This window comes from Pelmatolapia mariae, linkage group LG3_W (genome assembly GCF_036321145.2).
Source record: "Pelmatolapia mariae isolate MD_Pm_ZW linkage group LG3_W, Pm_UMD_F_2, whole genome shotgun sequence".
Classification (NCBI taxonomy): domain Eukaryota; kingdom Metazoa; phylum Chordata; class Actinopteri; order Cichliformes; family Cichlidae; genus Pelmatolapia; species Pelmatolapia mariae.
Genome location: NC_086229.1, coordinates 49,434,734 through 49,457,329, shown reverse-complemented (window position 1 = coordinate 49,457,329; position 22,596 = coordinate 49,434,734). Strand labels below are relative to the sequence as shown.

Here is a 22,596-nt window from a genome sequence, read left to right as displayed (position 1 = left end):
GGTCTTCACTCACCCCCGTTCTCTGTTGCCCATCGGGGCAGGGGGGCTGGGAGGATGAGTTGGCCGTCCGACTAGGGTCTGGAATGTGGGGCCTCCCTGCTACTGCGGGGCGGTCTGCTTGTCTCCACCCCAGGGAAAAGGGTAACACCCCCTGGGTCTGGGTGCAGTTTCCCCCTCTAGGGGCAAGGGTACCTGGACCTGGGGTATAGAGTATGTTAGGGGAGTGTGATTGTGTGTACAGTGTCTATTTAGTAAGTATGTAAGTAAGTAAAATTTATTTATTAAGCGCTTTTCACAGACAGACAGTCACAAAGCGCTGTACACAAATATTAAAATAAACAATAAAATCAATGGACATTATACACAATGAAAAAGACCAAATGTAAATAATGTAAAAAATATAAAATATGTAGATCAACAAAAGGCTTGTTTGAACAGAAAAGTTTTTAACTGTTTTTTAAAAGAATCCACAGAGTCAAGCAAACGTAACTGTAGTGGTAAACTGTTCCACAGCCTTGGTGCAACAGACTGAAAGGCTCTGTCCCCTTTTGTCTTCAGTCGTGTACGGGGAACAACTAAGAGACTCTGAGTCTGTGAGCGGAGATGACGAGCAGCAGTGTATTTTATAAGAAGCTTGGATAAATTAAAACAAGAATTTTAAAGCGAATTCTAAACACTATTGGGAGCCAATGTAAAGAATATAAGATGGGAGTGATGTGAACACGCTTGGTGGAACGAGTTAGTAGTCTGGCTGCTGCGTTTTGTATTGCCTGGAGGCGAGAGAGAGATGATTTATCCAAGCTAGTAAACAGGGAATTACAGTAATCTAAGCGTGATGACACAAATGCATGAATGAGTTTTTGCAGTTGAGCTGAGGAAACCATATGTCGCAGTTTAGATATGTTTCTTAAATGATAGAAACAGGAACGAGACAAAGATTTTACATGAGAGTCAAGGCCCAGAGAGGAGTCAAATATTACTCCAAGATTTCGAATATTTGACTTGACAGATGGACAGAAGGAGGCAAGAACCTGACTAATTTTAGAATGTAGCTCAGGAGGAGCTATGATCATGCACAGCAAAATCTCCAGTGTTAATTCAACTCCTATAGTGTTAAAGTTAACACTTTTCCAGTGTTTATATAATTCTCACTGGTTTAGAGTTAAAGTAACACTTTGCAAAGTGTTATTATTTTAACTCCATTGTAGTGTTAAAAATATAACACCCATAGTGTTAAAATTTCACTCTGTATGGTGTGAAGTGTCTTCACTCAGAGTGTAACTACCTAACATTTATAGTGTTGTTTTAGGACACTGATAAGTGTTCACTTTTACACTGGCTTGGGTTAACTCTTTTCACTGAGGGTGTTACTACACAACAACTATGGTGTTATTTATGACACTTTTAAGTGTTTATTTTCACACTGGATTGTGTTGACTGTTTTCACTTAGAGTGTTATTCTGTAACTTTTACAGTGTTATTTTGGCACTTTAAAGTGACATATATGAGCTTTTAAATACTAGTCTGTATTAATTGTCTGAATACAAAAATGCATTAAAGTGCAATTACTGTATGACTACTGTGTTACATTCAGTGAAAATCCTTGTTAAGTCCCTTTACAGGATAAAAGGAGAAAACATAAAATTGGTCACATAAGCATTTTAATAAATATTAAATTCCAAGCACCATACAGCATACGTTCACAACAAAAATAATGGCACAATGTACAGACCATCATCATCACCATAAGCACTTTGCAAATCAAAGGGCTTGTATATTTCAATACAGTCTGCTTTAACAACATCTTTTTCATCCGTTTCAAACACTTTATAAGCATGGTAATGTTCACTGAAATTTTCAACCACAAGCTTCTGAACTATGAAGTAGGTGTGACTATTGACCAAAACTATTGTTTTTATTCTGCAAAACACCGGCATCTCATGTTCAGAACCACAACAAATGACCAATCCTGTTCTGTACTCAGTCCCATTAATGTTAACCCAATTAGCAGAGAAAGCCTCTTCTGCAACAGCAGGCAAGCCTAGGGAGATCATTTCACTATTTTCCTCACTATCAACATCAAATGATTTCAAGGGCCCATACTCAACATGGCTTAAAGGACATGTCTCCCACTTGTATGCTATGGATGTTTGATGTTTTTTGGCAAGTGACACTGTGATGTTCTTAAAGTTCTTAAGGGTGTCTTTGAACACCCTATGTTTAGCCTCACCTCTCATGCTCCATACATGCAATAATGGCCCAATTTTTCTGATGCAAGTTGGGTAGTGCAACATAAAGTGGTGTTTGGGAATCATGTTCCTACCTGGATACAACAATTTGAACAAGTCATGATGTTCCATTGTTAAATGTTTTAGAAGCACAGTCATGCCATGTGTAACAGATGGAGAGAATATGATGTTAATTATTTGCAACAATAGCAATAGCATAGTCCAGTTCTGATTTCCTTCTGGCACAATATCACCAAAAATTAAAGGAATGTTTCTTATCAGACAAAGAGTCTGAATGGAGTTAAGACCTATACTATTACCACTACTGTCTAAGTTCACCCTTGTTGGACGATTTTTGCTCTCCAAGTAGCCATAGTCAAAAGCATAGATCCGTGACAAAAGAGCAGGTTTCGGCAGAAAATTGTCTGACAGATATTCCAACAGTAACTTTATCTCATATTGTGCTACCCCTTCGAGAATATCATGCATAATGTCCAAGGAAAAGTTCTGGCAAACATGAAAGAATTGAAGAGTGTTCAGTGTAGAATTCTTTCTTAAGCCAAACACATGTAGCTTTTGAGGATCAGATTGCAACTCACTGCAGTGCATTTCAAAAAGTTCTTTCCCTCGTAAGATGATCTTTGGATCATCCTCAGTATACACACTCTGTGCATCCTGTTTTGCAATTAAACACAAACGACAAAAGTAACATCCACTGAAAGACTCAACAAAACCCAAAATTGAGTGCATCCCCAAGTTGTCCCCAGTTATCTGACATATAGTGCCATGGACCTTTTCAGATGAGAAGGGTAAATCAATGCCATGGCTCTCCAAAAACTTTATGTCATCAATCAGAGGCTGTAAAATAGGATCAAAGCCGTATTTTTTCACATCTTCTGCATGAAACAATGCAACCAAATGAATGTTCATCAATGCAGAATTTAACTTTGGAGGCAGATTTCTGAGGACAAAATAGATTGCACCAACTTTGTGAACACCACGTTTGGAACCAAGTGGATTAGCAGTCTCAAAGTCATCATAATAAAGCTGAATTTGCAAAGAAGTCTGTGGTTTTGAAAACAATGGATGAGACTTATAGTAACTCCCATCACAAAAGTCTTCATATCTGTCTTCTTTTGATACACATAGTTTAGCAAGCAGCTCGCAAATATAAGAATTGCGACATATAAATTTGATTGTTTCCAAAATTGGAATGTACACAAAAGTGTCTTTTACTGGTACCTGGTCATAAGTGCCTGATTTTTTATTTAACCTTGTATCATAGCGTATTCCTAAAGTCTTTTCCACTGGATCCACAATTCCCCATTTTTCACGGAAATATGACTTTCTTTTAGCTTCAGTGTCGAACTTCTCAACTGGATTGTCAAAAGTCTCAAGACATTTTTCCACTGGAGATCTAACAGGATTTTCTGTTGGCACAACGTTCAGTACTTTATGTTTAAACTCACAGTGCAGTCCATCAGCAAAATCTTCCAAATCACAAACAAGTGATGACACAAAACTATTTGCCAAACCACTACCATTGAGTTTACCAATAATTTTAGTGCAAATTGCTTCAGAATTTTTTTTAATTCTTTGACCTGACCCATTGTTTTCAGAACACCCAACCTCTAGGCTCTGAGTAACACTTGTTCCTGCAACTGCTATGTCTGTATCTTGTAATCTGTCAAAATCAGCTTGAAATGACTCTGAGGGTTCTGCATCACCACTTTGACAACAATCTTCATCATGAACACTATTTAAATGTTTTTTTAAACCAGAATATGTAGTGAACTGACGGCTGCAACCATCTTGTGAACAAGCCAACTTAAATTTGGTGCTTGGATAAAAACTGTGACCTAGTCGCAAATGACTTATCAAAGCCTGACTGGTGCTATGCAGAGTTTGACAGATAAAACATTTAAACATGGTTCTCATTCAACATTTTGGCACGCAACTCACGAACACGTGGTGACTCATCTGTTGAGGTGGCATCAATGTTGAATATGGTGGTCTGCACAAAACTGTAGAGATGAACCAGTGACTCGTCGTAAGATAAGTTGAACACGTAGTGGGATTTGAAAAGTTCATCAAAAGCACTGAGTGAGCTGGTGGCTTGGCAGGGGATGAGCTGTTTGTCCACTGCGATGTAGAAGGTGTCAATGCTGTTCTGGGTTCGACCAACAGCGAGGATGTATGGTTGTTTACCATCTCTTGCTTGCAAGTGTTCATCAATGCTGCAGCATGACTAAAAACAAATGAGATATTGACATATAGGCCTAGCTTATACTTGCTGAGTATGAACCATTCATTCAGTTTGACATTATGTGCCTTGCTAACTTATTACAAAATACTAAGACACATACTTCATGGAGAGGAAAACTAAAAAGTGCAAAAACTGAAAAAGTGTTTTGTAGGATTTTAAAAAGTGAGACAACATATTTACCTTGTGAAAGTGCACCATTTTGTGTGCTGCATCAGTTGGACTTATTTTGGTTCTCCTCTTTCGTCCAGCTGTGGGTGGCAAAAGTTGAAGGAGTAGCAGCAGAGAGGCCATGTCACTGTCCCAGTCTGTGTATGGTTGAATTTATAAAACAATTTCAAAATGACAGGTAAAAATAAATATTATTAAAATCAAACAAGCATGGTGCGACGCCTACCATTTGCATCACTCTCTGTTGGTTTCTCAGCAGCTTTTATCAAACGACACAGGTCAGTTGACTGAGTCAGCTGTTTGGCTTCTTTAATAACCTTTGGCTTGAATGACATGTCCCACTTCTCAAGCAACTTGGTGGCTGTTTCAGCACCAAACAGCAGCAGGAAGTCTTGATTGACCTGTTCATCATACACACAGGACATAAAGACAGTGCTCAACATTGTTTACATTGCAATGTGATTTTGAACAATATGGGATATAGCCTGACTGGGATGACCAATGATCACATCTTTTACTGTTGCCATCCACATCAGCAAAACAAAAAAAAAAGGATTAACAGTTGAAAATATCAAGTGATTTGACTTACTAGTCCTTTGACATCCAAAAAGCGTGGAAATGTTTTGAAGACATCTGCAGTTCTTTGTGGATCATGCACCAGATCCTGGCGATGTTGGAACGTCATTTTCATCTTCTGAAATACACTTGCTTCATCAGGAGAGTGAACAAGAAATGAGATGGCCTCCTTGCAGGCATCTCCATCAAGTTGCTGAGGCAATGTGGTTGCTAATCTTCTGCGCTTAGGCCCTTGTTCTTGATGCACTGGGACTTCCTTCACTGGCCGTTTGGTTGTAGACCTGGACATGGTTTTGAGGCGCCACGCTATATATCCAGTGCCTTTCACTCCGTCGTAGAAATGCTCCTGTCACATTTAAACATAGATGAAAAATAAACATCAAATGCGATCTTACAGACTTTGCAGATTCAGCAAAAAGAAACCCAAGGACTATTATCATGTAACAGGTGCAATACATGTTAAACAACATCCACAATTTCAATACAGTTTTATGACAATAGTTATTAAGAAAGAGGAATTAAGATTTTTCTTTTAAATCATTTAGCTGATGTAATTATTCCATGATGAAAACTAAATAATGTGCTGTTTTACAATCACTGCATGACTTACATAGCCGTTTGGAGAAAATGGATCCTTCAATGAGGGAAAGAGTGTAATTATTCCAAGGGCATATTTCTCCTTTTGCTTACGGGAGGGAATTCTGCTATAGAGGAAATACAATTGACAATGTTAAATCAGAAGTATGTGTCTTTACTGCAGTATACATTACAAGAATATTCCATATGGCCCATCTTTACTTTTTTATTAGGTACTATTACTCTTACCCATGTCGCTCAGTCATATCACTTGCCAATATGTTAACAAGCTGCCGCCGGGTGCGGTGGCTCAGTGAATTTTCGGCATTGTATTCTTCAAGAATTTCCTCTCCACCAGGTTTCCTAGTCAAGGCATTTTTAACCATCTGCTCATATAAAAGGGAAAATAATAACAATAAAAACTTGTTTGTCAGTAAAGGTGAAAGTTTAGAGGAATGTCAACAAACCTGTGAAAGACATATCTAGCAAGAAGCACTAACTTCTACTAACATTTTTTCATACAGGGCAAGTTGGGAACCACCATGTTTTGAATTTCAATTTGTATAACAATCTACAGTATAAATGGTGTCAACTCAAAAATACAAAAGACATTTTCTGTTCTCAATTACCTCTTTTGCAGCCTCTGACACAGAAACATTTGGTGCAGAACTGTCTTTGCTGGATCTACTGCGGCCTGCAGGAATGCCCTTTTCCCTGAGGTCACTGTCACTTGATGAAAGTGATATAGTGTCCGTGAGGGAAGATAATGTATCCGAGGAGGATGGTGTGGAATGAGCTAAAGGACAAAAATCTTTGGGAGAGATGATTTGGTTAACTTTCTTTAGGCTACTCCACAATGCCATTAATAACACAATTTCAATGTTCATGTTCAGACAACATTCTATACAAATATGACCCAGCCCTGTCCACTGTCATGTATATTGCATGAAGACAGGTCAATGTCATCTGCATCAAGAGCAAAAGAACTTGGCTCTACATTGAGTGGGCTATACTCTGAAAATTTAAGTTATGATAACATTTACCTTCATCTGAAATCTTTTCACGTATTGTCAGGCATAGGTCTGGTTGGGCCTCCAGTAACTCCAGAAAAATGTCTTCTTCGACAGCTGTGTCAGTTTCATCGAAAATATCAAGGTCAGCAGCATCCGGAAGTCCAAACTTGGTTTTGGCTTTACAAAAAGATAAGCATAATGTCACCTAAAATGCCTGAAAAACTTTTTTAAAAACTAATTTTGACTTTTTTATTTAGCTAATATTTATTAACAGCTGTTTTACCTGTCTTTAAAATGGTTAAATTAGACAAGTCTGCAGCAACAATACAGGCCTAGGCCTACTGCTCTGTACTGTTTTTAATGTCACACATTAAAATAAAATGTGTTAACATTTAATTCGTTTTTTAAATAGATGAGATGCAAACATGATGAACTGATACATGTGCAACAAATTTTGTTCTGCCAGGTTATCTTACCTTCACTGATGAATTCTAGATAAGTGAATCCTGCGTGCAATTTAATGTACTTCTTTACATTGAGGTATTTCACTTTCAGCAACATGTCTTACAACAGCACCTGGTGGAGAGAAGGGGGCACAGAATATTTTTTACCATATATTTAAACCATAGCTTAAGTGGCAACAAATCCGGACAACTTTAAGAAAATATTAGGCTATACATTGTGTGATGATCTGTGAAGGGGTGACAGACCACTTCAACCTCAGGAACATAATTTGGCTTCCCCCTGCGCACTAAAATAGCCGAACTTGGGTACACAGAAATAGCATCCAATGAATTATCCACCCATCCACATGTTTATAAGACGACAACGGCGATCTTCTCGTCTGCACGCAGGCTAGATACTTAGTTCTGCTATGTTGCGAGTAAATCGCTGTAGCCTACTTGGGGAAAAGCATCTCTGTTTAAACCATGTCAGGATGATAATCCACATAAAATTTCCTGTTGAACGCACACCTGCCTTCATCACGCTTTCACTTATGACAACAAATATCCCTTATACTGTAAATTAATGAGTGCAAGTCTTACATTTATATCGGGAGTTTCTGACACATGCACAGCCGTCTGGCTAGTTGCTACTTTGTGGTGGTTGTTTTGTGACACGACATGCTAGGATTATCAGTGGAGGCGACGTCAACGACCCTCAGTCGTTATACCGCTTTGTCTTAAACACTGGATGGTAGCCTATTTCACTAAAACTGTAGAAAAGGGGAAAATGTTCCCTTAGATTAGGCCTACTACAACATGTATGATATATCCTAACCGTTAGCAAGCAATCCATGCACAAACGCAGCGCGCCTTGCTTGGTCACTAACATCTAACAGAATTCCATAACCCCCTGCCACTTCAAAGATTTGTAGGCTAGGCTACTGCTAAACTCGCTGGTAGCACGTGTAATTAGCCTATCTTGACGCTTTCCAAAACTTGACTTGAACGTCTCCATGTGATTGTTTAGTTCACTTTTAAATAGGATATTTCTGAGGCGAATGTTCGCTTCCCTTAAAAGCAGTGGGCTAAACGCATTTGTCTTAGCTGCCAGCTAGGCTACCACAAATTCAAATTTTAACATTACATTTAACATATCCAGAGGATAGCTATCTCCTCCCTCGTTTCATTTAATAAGCATTGAACACTGGAAAGCATTTCTCTTATGACATTAGAACTAACTAGAATTGAGAATTATATTAAGCACGCATTTATTTTCGCTGCAATATTAACTTGTTATAGAGGATAGTTTAGCTACCTAAGCTAACGAATCCCATCTCTTACCGCAGATGAATACACTCCACATTAGGAAAATATTGCATGCTTCTGATAAATAATGTTATAGGCTAGTTAGTTACAATATTTAATAATGATAAAATAACATAGGTCTTGTTGTATAGTTCTTACCTGAACAACCTCCTCGATCTTGACAGCAAACTTCTGGCGGACTCCTCATGCCCATGAGCGCGAAAAACCCGGATGTGGAAATCAACTCCAAATGAGTGTTATAGTATTGACTCTTTGAAATAACTCCGGCTACAGAGCTTTTTCAGCACCGTTAGTGTTACTGTAACTCTCAAACCAACACTTTTCAACTCGAAATTTTTAACACCAGTAATTTTAACTCACATCAACACTTCGGATTTTGCTGTGTGGTCTCGGTCTTGTTAGTATTTAGAACAAGGTAGTTGCTTGAAAGCCAATCAGAAACCTGGGTTAAGCACTGGACTAGGGTGGACAGCCTATCCAGCTGATGAGGCTTAACCCTTTAAGACCTACCATAGAACCAAATCCGCCAGAGCTTATATTATATTTTTTCATGTTGTAGTGCCATTTTTGGGAGCATTTCAAGTTGCTATACATCAATACAACCAATATAGCCCAAATTTTAATAATATGTATGCATTAAGTGCACAGTAATTACATAAATTGCAAAAAAGTGCAATAAACTACAAAAAAATTGAAAATCGTTTTTGTTTTTTTAACATATATTTCTAGTTAGAGAAATTTAAGAGGCTTATCCCTCAAAACTGTAAATACAAAAAAGTTGCACAAACTAGTTTCCCACCACAGGAAATTTATTTTAAGTGTCTTCTCAGTTTTATTTTTGAAATACACCAATTTTTATATTCTGCAGGAAAAACTAAAATAAATATTATAGTGCAAATTTGCAAAAAAACAGCATATGCATCAAAATAAACTATTTCCAGCAGTGCTATATGAGTCCTAAGCATCCCAGAAACAACACAGAAAGTCATAAAGTCTAACATAACTTTTAAAAACACCAGTATAGGCTCATAAAGCCCTGATGGTAAAAAACTACATTTCCACAAAATGACATCACTTCCGGTTTTGGGCAGGTCATGGCGGACATGCAACAGTTCGCGCTGATGGACGTAGGAAGTGTTACAAACAGCTGATCGGATCGGCAAAGCGTGTTTCTGGAATATTATGTTTTTTGTTGCTGCAAGTGCTTTTTATGCAGTTTTTGCAAAGCTATATGTGGAAGGAAACTGTGACCTAGGACAAGCTGATGGCATAAGATGTAAGTACAACTCCTCCGGTTTCATATGCAAAAAAAATTATTGCGCTAGCTTACGTGGTTGCAGTGCTACCGGGATTTAAAAATAGTTACGCAAAACGGAGCGTGCCCGCTCTGACTGGCTTTAAAGGGTTAAAGGACATATGGAGCTGAATGTCATCAGCATAAAAATGATAAGACAGGTCGCTAAAAGATTGAATGATACCAGCTAAAGGAAGCATATAAAAAGAAAATAGTAATGGACCTAAAACTGAACCCAGTGGGACCCCACAGGTCAGGGCAGCAATGTCAGAGGTGAACTTGTCAGTCCTAACAGAAAAGGACCTGTCTGATAAGTAGGAAGAAAACCAGTCTAGGGCAGAGCCAGATATACCAGCCAAAACCTTGAGCCTGTTAAGTAGGATTTTGTGGTCGATGGTGTTAAAGGCTGCACTAAGATCAGGCAAAATGATCACAGAACAATTCCCCGCGTCAGATGCCATTAATAGATCATTATAGACTCTTAAGGGAGCGGTCTCTGTAGAGTGCTGCTTTTGAAAGCCAGACTGAAAAGGGTCAAGAATGTGTAATTTACATAATAGAGACCTGAACTGATTTTCAACCATTTTTTCAAGTAATTTACTTAAAAATGGCAATTTTGAAATAGGTCGGTAATTACTAGTAGAGCTAGGATCAAGATTCTGTTTTTTCAACAGAGGAGTTACCTCAGCATGTTTAAAATAAGATGGAACACAGCCTTGCCTCAGTGAACTGTTGATGATGGATAGTAATGTGGGACCAATGCTGGTGATAGACCCAGACAGGACAGAGTGAGGTAATATATCTACAGAGCATGATGAGGATTTCATTTTACCTAAAACTATAATTAAGTCATTTAGTGTGATTGGAGAAAAGGAGGTAAATGATCCAAGACAGCAAGGGGTATCTTCATAAGGGGAGGCACTTGAGGAAATTTTGGATTTCAAGTCCATCACCTTATTTACAAAGTAATTAAGGAAAGTATTACAATCTTCATCAGAAAGCAACAGAGCATGCTGGGTTGGAGGAGAAACAATACTGTTGATGGTATCAAATAGAATTCTTGAATTATTTTTATGACGATTTATAAGATTATTGAAGTAAGAGGAGCCGCGCAGCAAAACAGGGTTCCTGCCGCGATGAGGCTTGGCTTTCCATGCTTTCAGATGACAGCCTGGGTGGTAAACATAGTGGGTTGTGGGGATTAATCCAGTTCCGACAAGTTTTATCCGAATCTCACCGGTAGCAACCCAGGAATAGAGCCCCCGAAGGTCCATCTCTTTCCGGAGACGACGGAGCAGGACGTGAAGGCCGGCTCGCTTCCCCCGCTTTCTCCGACGAGGCCTCTGAAGCAAAAATGAGCTAACCGGCAAGAGTGGAGGTAGACCGGGTGCTGCGTCGCGCTCTAACGGCGGTAGGAAAACAGCCTCGTTTCGTTGGCTCTGAAAGCTATCCATTGCAGATTTGATCGCTAGCAACGCATGACGATCATAAATCCGAAGGGAGGTGACACCAGAAAAAACTGTAACAAAAACACTTGCATAGCATATAAAATAAACAAACACACGGATGAAGGCAGCGGCATTATTAGACGCCACCTCTCTAGGGACATCTCAGGTCCTCCAAAGTATGGAGGCCTATCTCCCCTCACTGCTCTTCCTGCCGGTGGCTGACGCCCTCCGACATCGGTGCGTTGGTGGTTCTTGGTGTCCGGGGCGGGGCGCTCAGGTATGCACCGGCTCACTCCCGGTGGCTGCTTGTCGGGGCCTGGCGCCTGTGGCCCCACTGGGCCCCCTCGGGGGGTGGGGTGCTCTCGGCCTCTTAGCGTAAAGCTGTTCATGCAATTGTGTTTCAAGTATATAACACAAATAGAGCCACTTTAGTCTTGTGCTTTTATTTTTTCTCTTCATCATTAAATTCTTTCTTTGTTACCAAATTTAATAGTAATCAATTCTCACTATATATTATATGGAACAGTTTTGTTGCAAATTTTTGTTGCAGTTTTTTCTTCTTTGTTCTAATTGTCTTATTTTATTATTTACACAACTAAACTAAAAAAAGACTTAAAATATTAATACTATGCTAATACTGCTCTCAGAGTCTGTCCACTTTGCAGTGCAGCCACACACCATCTCCATGTCTAAACAAAGTTAGTGACAGATCAGCTTTTTTTGTCAATGAGACTTAGGTCACTCAAAAAGAGAAACCCAAACAGCTGAGACTGAGGTGCGTCTGAGCAACATCTGACTCCTGGGATTCGAAATGTAAAGAGATCAGGGGCTCAAGACTTTTTCATAGTATTTTAGAAGAGCGGGGGGTGATGTAAATGTGCACTACTCTGTGGCACAGCTCTGAGGAATTTGAAAAACATTTTAAACACTGGCAGCAGCCTCATTACAGTCAGAGGTGACCTCAGGAGTGATCTGCAATGGGCTGCTATTTCACATTAATGCAAATAATATCATTTAAAAAATGTTACAGTCAGGTAATGCAGTGATAGCGCTATAATCACCACTGCAAACAAAGCCAGAGCTGCGTAGAGGCCGATCCTCTTAGAGTTCGCTGGTTTTGATGTCACTTCCACAGGTTTTTTAAACGCTGCTGCAAAGAAATTGAACGAGCATGAGTGAAGGGATCATTGCTTCAAGAAAACTTAGTGACTAATTAACAAAGTTAATTGCTTAAGACTTAAGAGATTAAGACTAAGATCAAGCGTGAATTTTAGTTTTACACACACTTCATTGGTTACAGCTCTTAAATAGTCAGAAAAGACTATCTGGCAGGAAAAGTCATGACATTAACTTCACTGGATGGCATAACCAGATAAGAAAAATCGATGTGTGTGAGACACAGAGAGGGTAACTAATAGTAAAGGAGTGCATGGTTGTCTTAATATTGATAATACTGATGCTCTTTTTTTTTTTTGGTGTCTGACCATGATGTAGCTGTAAAAATGTACATTAATATATAGAAACACACTGACTGAGTACAGTCCTTTAATTATGCAAGTCTAAATATTTGATACTACTCAGTTATTGTTATGGAAGCCAACCAAACAGCCAGTGATGTCATCTTACCTGTAACATTGAGGTTACATGTTTTGGAACTAACTTCTTCGTTAAGCACAACAATGCAGTGATATGTCCCCGTGTCGTTGAGCCTGAGATCAGTTAAGAGACATTCAAGCCGTCCCTTCCTGGCGAGCTGTGGATCACACTGAAGTCGTCCTCTGTAGTTCTCATCTGGATACACCTCAGTGTCAGTCTCACTGTTATAGAAGAAAACCTGTGTTTTCCTTTTCACATTCATTAAGTCTATTTGCAGGAAGTCATGAGGCCTGTTGGTCTTGAAATTTAGCAGCCATGTTATTGTGATGTTACTTTTGTCTTCAGCTTGGTAGACCTCCTGTTCTTCACTCATAGTGAAGTTAATTTGACCTGCAGGAGTAAACAGGCAAAGAATAAATTAAGAACCATAATGAAAGACAGACACAGCTCATAAATAACAAATCAATGAGCAGATGAAGCCTTCAAACTCTGTAACCATACTGACAATCTCAGGAGTCAGGATTCTCTTTCCAAACTCTCTTTTATGAGGAGAAGCTAATCAAAAGAAAGCTATGGAACGGAGATAAAACGTATTGTTTGAGACAGAGCAATGAACTGACAGCCAGTAGAGGTTCTTGATATGGGCGACATGGGCGGTTGCCCAGGGAGGCATCTTGGTGGGGGCGGCATCATGGCATCAGCAAAAAAAAAAAGTTGCTCGCACACATGCTGCCCCGACATCATGCCAGCGCATTTTGGGGATTGTATGGCACCGATCGGTTTTCTATTGCCCATTTGCGGACAGTAAAGGCGCCTTCTGTTTGCAAGGTGCGCCTGCTGCTTGCCAAAAACAACGAGGAGATGGGCGGGACGGTGGGGGATTATCTGGCTGTAGCGGCACCTAATAACCAGCTCGCAAAATAAAACAAAATAAAAACAAACCAACAAACTAGGGCTGTCAACGTTAACGCTATCATCACGATTAACGCAATTAAAAATTTTAACGCAATTAATCCATTTGGAGTGCAGAATATATTGGTGTATAATGGAGCACTGTAACAAAGAAATAATTTCCCCCAGGGATCAATAAAGTATTCTGATTCTGATTCTGATTCTGAGAATGACTCAAGATCCCTTAAATGTCTCTGTCATGCCATTTCGGGCAGTTTGTCCAAAGTTTGTCCATTATGCGCTCCAGATGACAACAAAAAGACACCAAAAAGGCCAGGACCACCACTGCTGACAGCAGTGCTCTAGATGTTAGTTTCCATGTCCACAAGTGTGTAACAGTCTGCTTTGGTTAGTTTTCATTACGGGGTGAATGTGAGGCCCAGTGTGGACTTGAGGTCACCATCAGGAAAAGAAGAATATATTTTTGTAATTCTGAGCACAATTTATCTGATTTTTAAAGTACCAAATATTTTAAATCGTGTGATTTCAAACAGAAATCAGAGTCAGATTATTGAAAAAATGTAAAAGTATTTGATTCACATAAATCAAACTAAGAATCAATATCAGCACCAAGTTGACTGAAGCAGGTCTCTGGACTTAGACTGTGGTAACAGGCAGCAGGTACGTGGCTTATTACTGCTTTAAATCCTTCTTTTTAACATTAGAAACAGGAAGTTTACAAACTAATGCTTCATCAGCTAAACACAGCAGCTACTCACCCACTGCAGCACAGAAGAGATTCACAATTAATACTGAGAGGAGGAGATATTGGCAGAAATCTGTGCCATCAGAAACTGAATTTGAATAAGTTAAATTTGAATTTGAATTGCTCAGATTGAATCTGAATTGTAACTTGAATAAATGCTTTTGAAAACTGAATTTGAATTACTCTAATTTGAAATTGAATTTATGGTTTGAAAATGATCATCACTAAATTGAAATTGAATTTTATATATTGAAAATGAATTCATTTGCTTTGAAACTGCATTTTATCCTTTAAAAATTCAGCTCTCGAATAATTTCAGTTTCACTCTCACCATTCAGTTTCAGTTCTACAATTCAATTTCAGTTCCAAAATTCAGTTTTTTGGAACTTACTTCCGGTTCCGGTTCAAGCGCAGATTAATAGAACTACGTTTTACCAGCGGGCCGAAAGTGTTACTGACGGGAATCTACAGCGTCTTGAGCTGAATTAAGACTTCAGAAGTCATTCATCATGTCGAATGACCAGCGGATAAACTCTCAGGTTGGTAATAAATGTATTACATGTATAAGAACAAGCGTCATGTTAACAAATGATAGCCGTACAGTAACTTTTATGCTTATTGTAGCTGCTAGCTAAAAACGCTAATTTAGCCTAGTTTGCCCTGAATTCAGCTTTGACAAACAAATATGATCGACTGTTTCTAGTAGAATTCCGAAGTTGTCATCTTGGACCCTCTCAGAGCCCTGTATGCTTGCAGAGACCCCTACAGTAGGGAAACATGCAAAACGGTGTCCAAACCTTTGTATTTGAGCTTTATTTATGTCTTACACAGCATCCCAACTCTTTAGCTAACTTAATAAATTTAGCTAAAGTAAATAGTTAGTCTAATTCATTAGTGCAGCATTACTGGATCACCTCTGTTTGAAGTGATATAATATGTGACTATCACTGTGTTTAACTATCATAATAATTCTTAGGGTACTGAGTGCATGCTTAATTAGTTGGGTTTTTTTTAAACATACTGCTCCATTGCTATGTTTGACAGGCTGAAGTTGTCATATCACCTCCTAAATCGACCATCTTTTACAGGTGTTTTGTGCCAGAAATGGAGTGTCCACTGAAGACTGAAGATACTGAATGTCTACGCCGTGCCATTGATCCCTCTTGTGCCTTCATCTAGACAAGAGACATCAACTTAACCACTCTCAAATGCTCTGTACCTACATCACCTTCCCTGACAGTCGTTGCTTGGCTCATCTGAGGGTGAAATTATAAGAATGTGTTATTTTGCTCTCTAAGGTTCCTAAATAAAATATGGCATTGAGGTCATTTCTTTTGAATTAATCCCTTCTTCTGAAATATAAGAACCTCTCCTGGTTTTAATGGCACTTTGGATTTCCTTACTTTCTGTTCCACTCCCAATCCCAAACAGATGCTGACACAGTAACATGGAAGAGGGGAGGAAGTTGGAAAGGACTACTATAAATAAACCTAATGCCTAACAATGAAAAAATGTAAGATAAGAACAACAATAATAATAATAAAGATAAAAGATGAAGTAACAAGTTTTTAGTTTTTTGTTTATTCCAAATGATCATCCAGATGTCTGTGACATGTGATGACAAACACCATAATGGAAGGCCTTTGTCATCACATGCTTAAACTCATATTTTTGCATATGCTGAACAGGCAGTCAGACATGCTGTAATTGTGGGGTAGAAAACTGCATTAACACCATACAGCAGGGGTCTCAAACTCCAGTCCTCGAGGGCCGCTGTCCTGCAACTTTTCCATGTGTCCCTGTTGCAACACACCTAGTAGGTCATTAGCAAGAGTATAGAACTTGAATGCATGCCGAGTTGGCAATTCAGCCATTTGATTCAGGTTACAGCAGCTCATGAGTGAATGAACATGGTGCAATAAAAGTATTTCAGAAGTATATGTTTCCAAATACATATTGTGGCGAGCTCAGGAAACGGAGGAGACAGAGGTTTCTTTGGTCTTGCTACTCGCCGTGTTAGCCCGGGAGCACAGCCGTTTATTCAGCTTTTTGAGGAGGAACACTGGCGCGAGCCCTCTGCTCAGCGCGGCAACAACAACCAAAATGGCGCTCTCTCACCGGAAACACACACAGAGGGAGCGTCACCAGTAACCATAGCAACATAACGACAAACATAACTGTAAACAAAACATAAATGTCCATAACATCCTCGAACAGCCCTGGGCCGCCACAATATATTTACTTAAATTTACTTGAGTAGGTAGGGGTTAGGGGCTGCCACCTCAGCATGCAGTCAAGTTCTATACTCTTGCTAATGACCTACTAATTGTATTCAGGTGTGTTGCACCAGGGACAAATGGAAAAGTTGCATGACACCGGCCCTCGAGGACTGGAGTTTGAGACCCCTGTCATATGGAATATGACAGGTGTGGTTGAACTGCATGAAGACTCTGAAGTTTCTCTTCGCTTCTGGCAGGACAGGAATGTGGCCTCGTCCTGTGAGCCACCGTAAGGATGTACTTAGAGTAGAACTAGACTGTCACCGGCCTCGGGCTCTTCACCTTTTCAAAGACAAAGCAGTCATTTAGATAAAATATTAGATATTGTTTACCTGTAAATGCACAAAGAGAATTTAGAAATGTAATTATTGTCAAGAGTGAACAAGCACTGATAGTGTAATCTACAGCTGTGGCCAAACGTTTAGAGAATGAGAAGTGTTGTTTGTTTATTTACAAAGTTTGCTGTTTCAGTGATAGTTGTAACTCATATTATATCACTTTAAACAGGTGATCCAGTAATGCTGCACTAATGAATTAGACTAACTATTCACTTTAGCTAAAGTTATTAAGTTAGCTAAAGAGTTGGGATGCTGTGTAAGACATAAATAAAGCTCAAATACAAAGGTTTGGACACCGTTTTGCATGTTTCCCTACTGTAGGGGTCTCTGCAAGCATACAGGGCTCTGAGAGGGTCCAAGATGACAACTTCGGAATTCTACTAGAAACAGTCGATCATATTTGTTTGTCAAAGCTGAATTCAGGGCAAACTAGGCTAAATTAGCGTTTTTAGCTAGCAGCTACAATAAGCATAAAAGTTACTGTACGGCTATCATTTGTTAACATGACGCTTGTTCTTATACACGTAATACATTTATTACCAACCTGAGAGTTTATCTGCTGGTCATTCGACATGACGAATGACTTCTGAAGTCTTAATTCAGCTCAAGACGCTGTAGATTCCGTCAGTAACACTTTCAGTCCGCTGGCAAAATGTAGTTCTAATAATCTGCGCTTGAACCGGAACCGGAAGTAAGTTCCAAAAAACTGAATTTTGGAACTGAAATTGAATTGTAGAACTGAAACTGAATGGTGAGAGTGAAACTGAAATTATTCGAGAGCTGAATTTTTAAAGGATAAAATGCAGTTTCAAAGCAAATGAATTCATTTTCAATATATAAAATTCAATTTCAATTTAGTGATGATCATTTTCAAACCATAAATTCAATTTCAATTTAGATTAATTCAAATTCAGTTTTCAAAAGCATTTATTCAAGTTACAATTCAGATTCAATCTGAGCAATTCAAATTCAAATTTAACTTATTCAAATTCAGTTTCTGATGGCACAGATTTCTGCCCATAAGGAGAGCTCTGCAGCTCCACATTCTTCATTGTACCCTAAACAGTAAAACCACGAACAAGAACTTTTAATCACAGCGTTATTTACAACATCTATAATTTGATTCAGTTAATTCCTATCACAGCTGAGGTAGACAGTAGATAAACACTGCAGCTGGGATTTCTTATCTGATCACTTTGCTGTTATTCTGTCTCATAAACATGTTTTTGTCCTTGGAAGAAACACATGAGAAAATGGAAGGTGCAAAAATCAACTTTTTGAAAGTTTCAGTTTCATTGTGAATTAACCTTTTTTCTTCATACTATTTTCAGAGTTCTCAAACAATAAATCCAAGGATTTAAAAGTAATGTTCAGGACGTAAAGGATTTCAATTTTGTCATATCAAAGTTTTTGCACTCACAATAGATTCACTTCAAAGACTCTTTGATCTCTAATATGGATTTTATGACTGCACGGATATTATCACTGTGTAATTATGTTTTTATGCAGCTGAACATGCTGAAAACAAATGACTCTGAATCCCAAAAACTTGATTCTGTTCATCTGGACGTAACATTTTGAGCAGGAAATCTTTTCATCACTCATCCAAGTGACTTCTTCAGTCTCAGCTGACTGCAGGTTTCCCAACCTTATAAACAGTACCTTTGTATAATGACTGAAAGTAGCACCACTGAGTGAACAATTGGCTGTGATGTCAGTTCCTTGATATACAAATTATAATGAACATTGATCAGCAACCATTGATTCAAATGACTCTGAAGAAACATATCTAACGTAATTCTGATCTGAAGAGGAGTGCAGACTTATATTTTAGGTGATTATAAATCTAAAGTACAGTTCACCTATTTAAAGCATACAAATGTCAGAGGAATGTTATAGAACACTTGTTATATACTTTTATAAAACTGTATCAGTATGCGGGCCTCTGTGGATATTTACTTACTGCAGAGTCCTGTGTCGGACGCAGAAAGAGCAGATAGTCACCGAAAAAGAACAAAATTGTCCAAATATCTGAGGTAGGAATCCAAATTTATACGCATTAAAATCGCAAACAGTTCATCAACTCTCTCATAGCTCCAAAGAAAGAAACAAAACAAATGGCAACGTTTCTCCTTGCACAATAATGATACACCTTCCTGCTTTCCCCTAAAGTCAAATGGAGCCAGTCTGCCCCCTCATGTAGGCAAACCCAGATATGCATAAGGAGCTCATAGCTGTGAGATCATAACGCTCAGGGTTATACATAGTTTGCATCGTCTGTCCGTGTTTCTGTGGGTTCATTTGTGGATGTGAGAGCGCTGAGTCACTGTTGAGATACTCTGGTTTTCACTTCATTATTTAAGCTTTAGGTGCTACTTTTAGAATATTTCATCTCTACATCAGCTCTCTGTTATGATGCACTGCTACAGACTCAGCAGACTGAGGGACAGTACATTAAAATCCCTTTGACCTTTTAGCTCTACTGCTAAAAAGCTAAATAAACGCATTGATAGACTTCATTTTCACACAGTCTGGGTCAAATATATGAAATGAATACACTCACATAATGTATATATAAAGCAGCCAGTTAATTTCAGAGCAGGATCCATCACAGAAAAGAACAATCAAATTAAAGTGTCCCAACCAAACGTCTACTCTAACTCATGCATTATTCAGTGTAACATTTTATGATACTGGAAAAACATTTACTCTGCACAAGTATTATAAAATCATAAAATATTTTGAAAGTTGAGATAAAAATGAGAAATTCTTTGTTCTGCCATGGCCATAACCAGTCATGAGATCACTGAGGTGGCTTTTTGGCAGGAAAGGAACTGGATTTCTATAAAATTATGGCCCTGCCCCACAGTGCCCCTGACTGGGTTGTGTGTAGAGGGATTGTTGGATGGGACTCATGAGGATCTACTGAGTAAGTATCCTTTCTCTTTGCACTATTGTAATTTCAAGTGAAGAAATAATTTCCCTCTTCCATAGTTCTCTATACAAAATCTTTGTTTGTTTTTTAAGGTATTTCTGGTCTTGACTGAGTTGTATCTTTAGGATCAAGTCTCTTCAAAAGTGAGGGTTTTTTTTTACTGGTCACTGAAACACAGGAGCTAGACCTTAACAAAGACACATTAAGAGAAAAAAAATATAAACCTTGGTTACAGCCCAGTTTTTAATGCTGTTCAAACTAAATAAAAATCATCAAACTCTGAAGTCGAGGTCTCCATGCTGCTGCTCTACTGGCCAAGCTGTGTCACTTAAATTGTTTCTCACTCTAAACCTACTGATAAGACAGTGATGTTCAGTTCAGCGATATACAAGGAAGCTTCTGAGGGTCAGCGTTCTCTCTCTGACCCTTAAAATGGTTCTTTAAAGAACCATTTTAAATCTTTCAAAATAAATCTAACATAAATTGAATTTGAGTAGGGTAAAATAAATACGAGCACAGCATAGACATATATTAATGGTTTATTGCCATTTCGTAGTATACCAAAAGACAAAAAGGCATTTTAACCCTCAGCACAACATCACAACTAATATATGTCACATATTAGTCATTTAAACAGTAATAATTAAACATTTTTACTATACTATAAATAAATATATATAAATACTACATCTATAGATAACACAACAATTAATACATGTATTGTTTAACTAATAAAACATCATACATCAACAAATAGCAATAGCTTCATAACAGACCAATAAATCAACACATTGTCATGAGCAGATGTTTGCATGTTCAGTAAAAATATTTCAACAACAAGTTTATGATTAAAATGATCAATGAACTTCAGTGTTATGTAAGGCAAGTTTCATGTTGGACTCATGGTCCTTTGTTAGTCCAGTTTAGGACAATGTCTCTGACGTATGTATCATATCAAATATATGTCATATCAAAACAAGCCCACACCTGCAGTTGTTTCAGTTTTTCTCAGGTGTTTCCTGTCAGCTGGTCAACCTCATTCAGGCAGACATCCATATCAGCCAACCAAACGACAAGCTCCTCCCTTTGTGCTTCAAATCCCTCCCACTCTGAGACAAGGAGCTGAGAGAGAGAAAACAAGGGTCAATTATAAAGAAGAGAGAAAAGTGAAACCCTCCTCAGAAGGTCTGACTCGCATACCTGCAGTCGACCTGTGATGGACTCCTGTTTGGCGTTCACGTCATCCCTCGCCGATGGCAGCAGCCGAGTCTGCAGGGTGCCCTGGAAGAGCAGAGTTAATGTCCTACTCCTCCTGGTCAGGCTCTCCAGCTGGATGAGCCGAGGTCTCCCCTCTCGCCGCTGCCTCTGAACACACAAACACAAATTGCATCTGAAGCAGGAGGTGCAGATTTTTTTTGCTATTCTTTTCTAAATCCAGGCTTGATGACATGGAGGTATTTGGAAAACTTTTTTGGTCAGTGGACGACTGGTGTCTCGCAGAAAGTCAAATCAAATGTATGCGATACACAATCAATTCACAAGAACACATTAAAAAAAGAAAGTGCCTGATTTCAACTGAATTCTGCATCAAAACAGGGTAACAGAATTAAAACGAGTGTTTCCAGCAAATGTGAGCACAAAGCCTCACTTTGTACAAGCCTGCTATTAAAGTTCTCCTCTATGCAGACGACTTTCCTGTTTTCAAGGCACAACTTGGATCTGCTGTACGAATCTTATGGATACACGCTAAATGAAACAGTAGTGTGCACGACTCCAGATTCTGATCCCTCATCCTAATATGGTCCCAAAAGGCTCACAAAAAACAACATAGCGAAAGCAATAAAGCAAATGTTGAGGCTTCAAAATACAAAGTCCATAAACCAATGGCTGACATGGGTTTTATCATAAGGGTGATAAATATACAACATATGTTCTTAAGACTAAAAGTATAATACAGATTTTAGTCTGAGAGATTTGATGTTCATTTACCTGCAGACGCACTATACGTGCCTGCTCTGTGGTTTTCCACAACGTTTTGCACATCACTATTTAATACAGGTGAACTAAAACAAGTCATCTTTCTTTGTGAGAGGACCATATTAATGAAACAAACCTCAATGACATCATAGAGATCCCTAAAGATGCTTCTGCTGCTTCTCTTCCTCCTCATCCTAAGCTTCCTTCTCCTTGTCCTCGACTTCCATCCAATTGTAATTCAACCTAATTGTTTTTCTCCCTCCTCTTCCTCATTTTGTTGGAGCTGTGAACAGAATTAGTGTGAATCTGAATTAATTGGTGCAAACAAGAAAAATCTACAGCTCTTCGGTCAGAGGTGGTCTTGTGATTTAAGCCGGGTAGATTTATGTGTTGATGCTGCCTGCTTCAGCTCTGGCTGCTGAGTGATATTTACACCCTGGCTGGATTACAAACTTTAACCACGTGCTGAACTT

The 22,596-nt window shown here is 38.8% G+C and overlaps 2 protein-coding genes across 2 annotated transcripts in view; both read right to left on the bottom strand.

The window, feature by feature from the left end:
- LOC134624555 (histone H2B 1/2-like) overlaps positions 1-22,596 on the bottom strand; it is a 167,224-nt gene that overhangs the window by 42,786 nt on the left and 101,842 nt on the right. The window lies entirely within an intron of this gene.
- LOC134646908 (uncharacterized) lies at positions 4,150-11,730 on the bottom strand. Its single transcript, XM_065470018.1, has 9 exons — positions 11,542-11,730; positions 11,131-11,236; positions 6,858-7,004; positions 6,444-6,610; positions 6,064-6,200; positions 5,849-5,942; positions 4,901-5,063; positions 4,675-4,742; positions 4,150-4,476 (listed from the first exon to the last, which is right to left on the bottom strand). The coding sequence occupies exons 1-9, from the start codon at positions 11,728-11,730 to the stop codon at positions 4,150-4,152; spliced, it is 1,398 nt and encodes a 465-aa protein (XP_065326090.1).

Bases quoted from the DNA above. Each gene is read 5' to 3' on its own strand.
- LOC134646908 (XM_065470018.1), bottom strand. From the start codon at position 11,730: ATGAACAGCTTTACGCTAAGAGGCCGAGAGCACCCCACCCCCCGAGGG. The intron at 6,611-6,857 runs GTAAATGTTATC...TTTGTCCTTTAG, and splicing joins TGAAAAGATTTCAGATGAAG to CTCATTCCACACCATCCTCC. The intron at 4,743-4,900 runs GTGATGCAAATG...TGCCACCCACAG, and splicing joins TGCTGAGAAACCAACAGAGA to CTGGACGAAAGAGGAGAACC.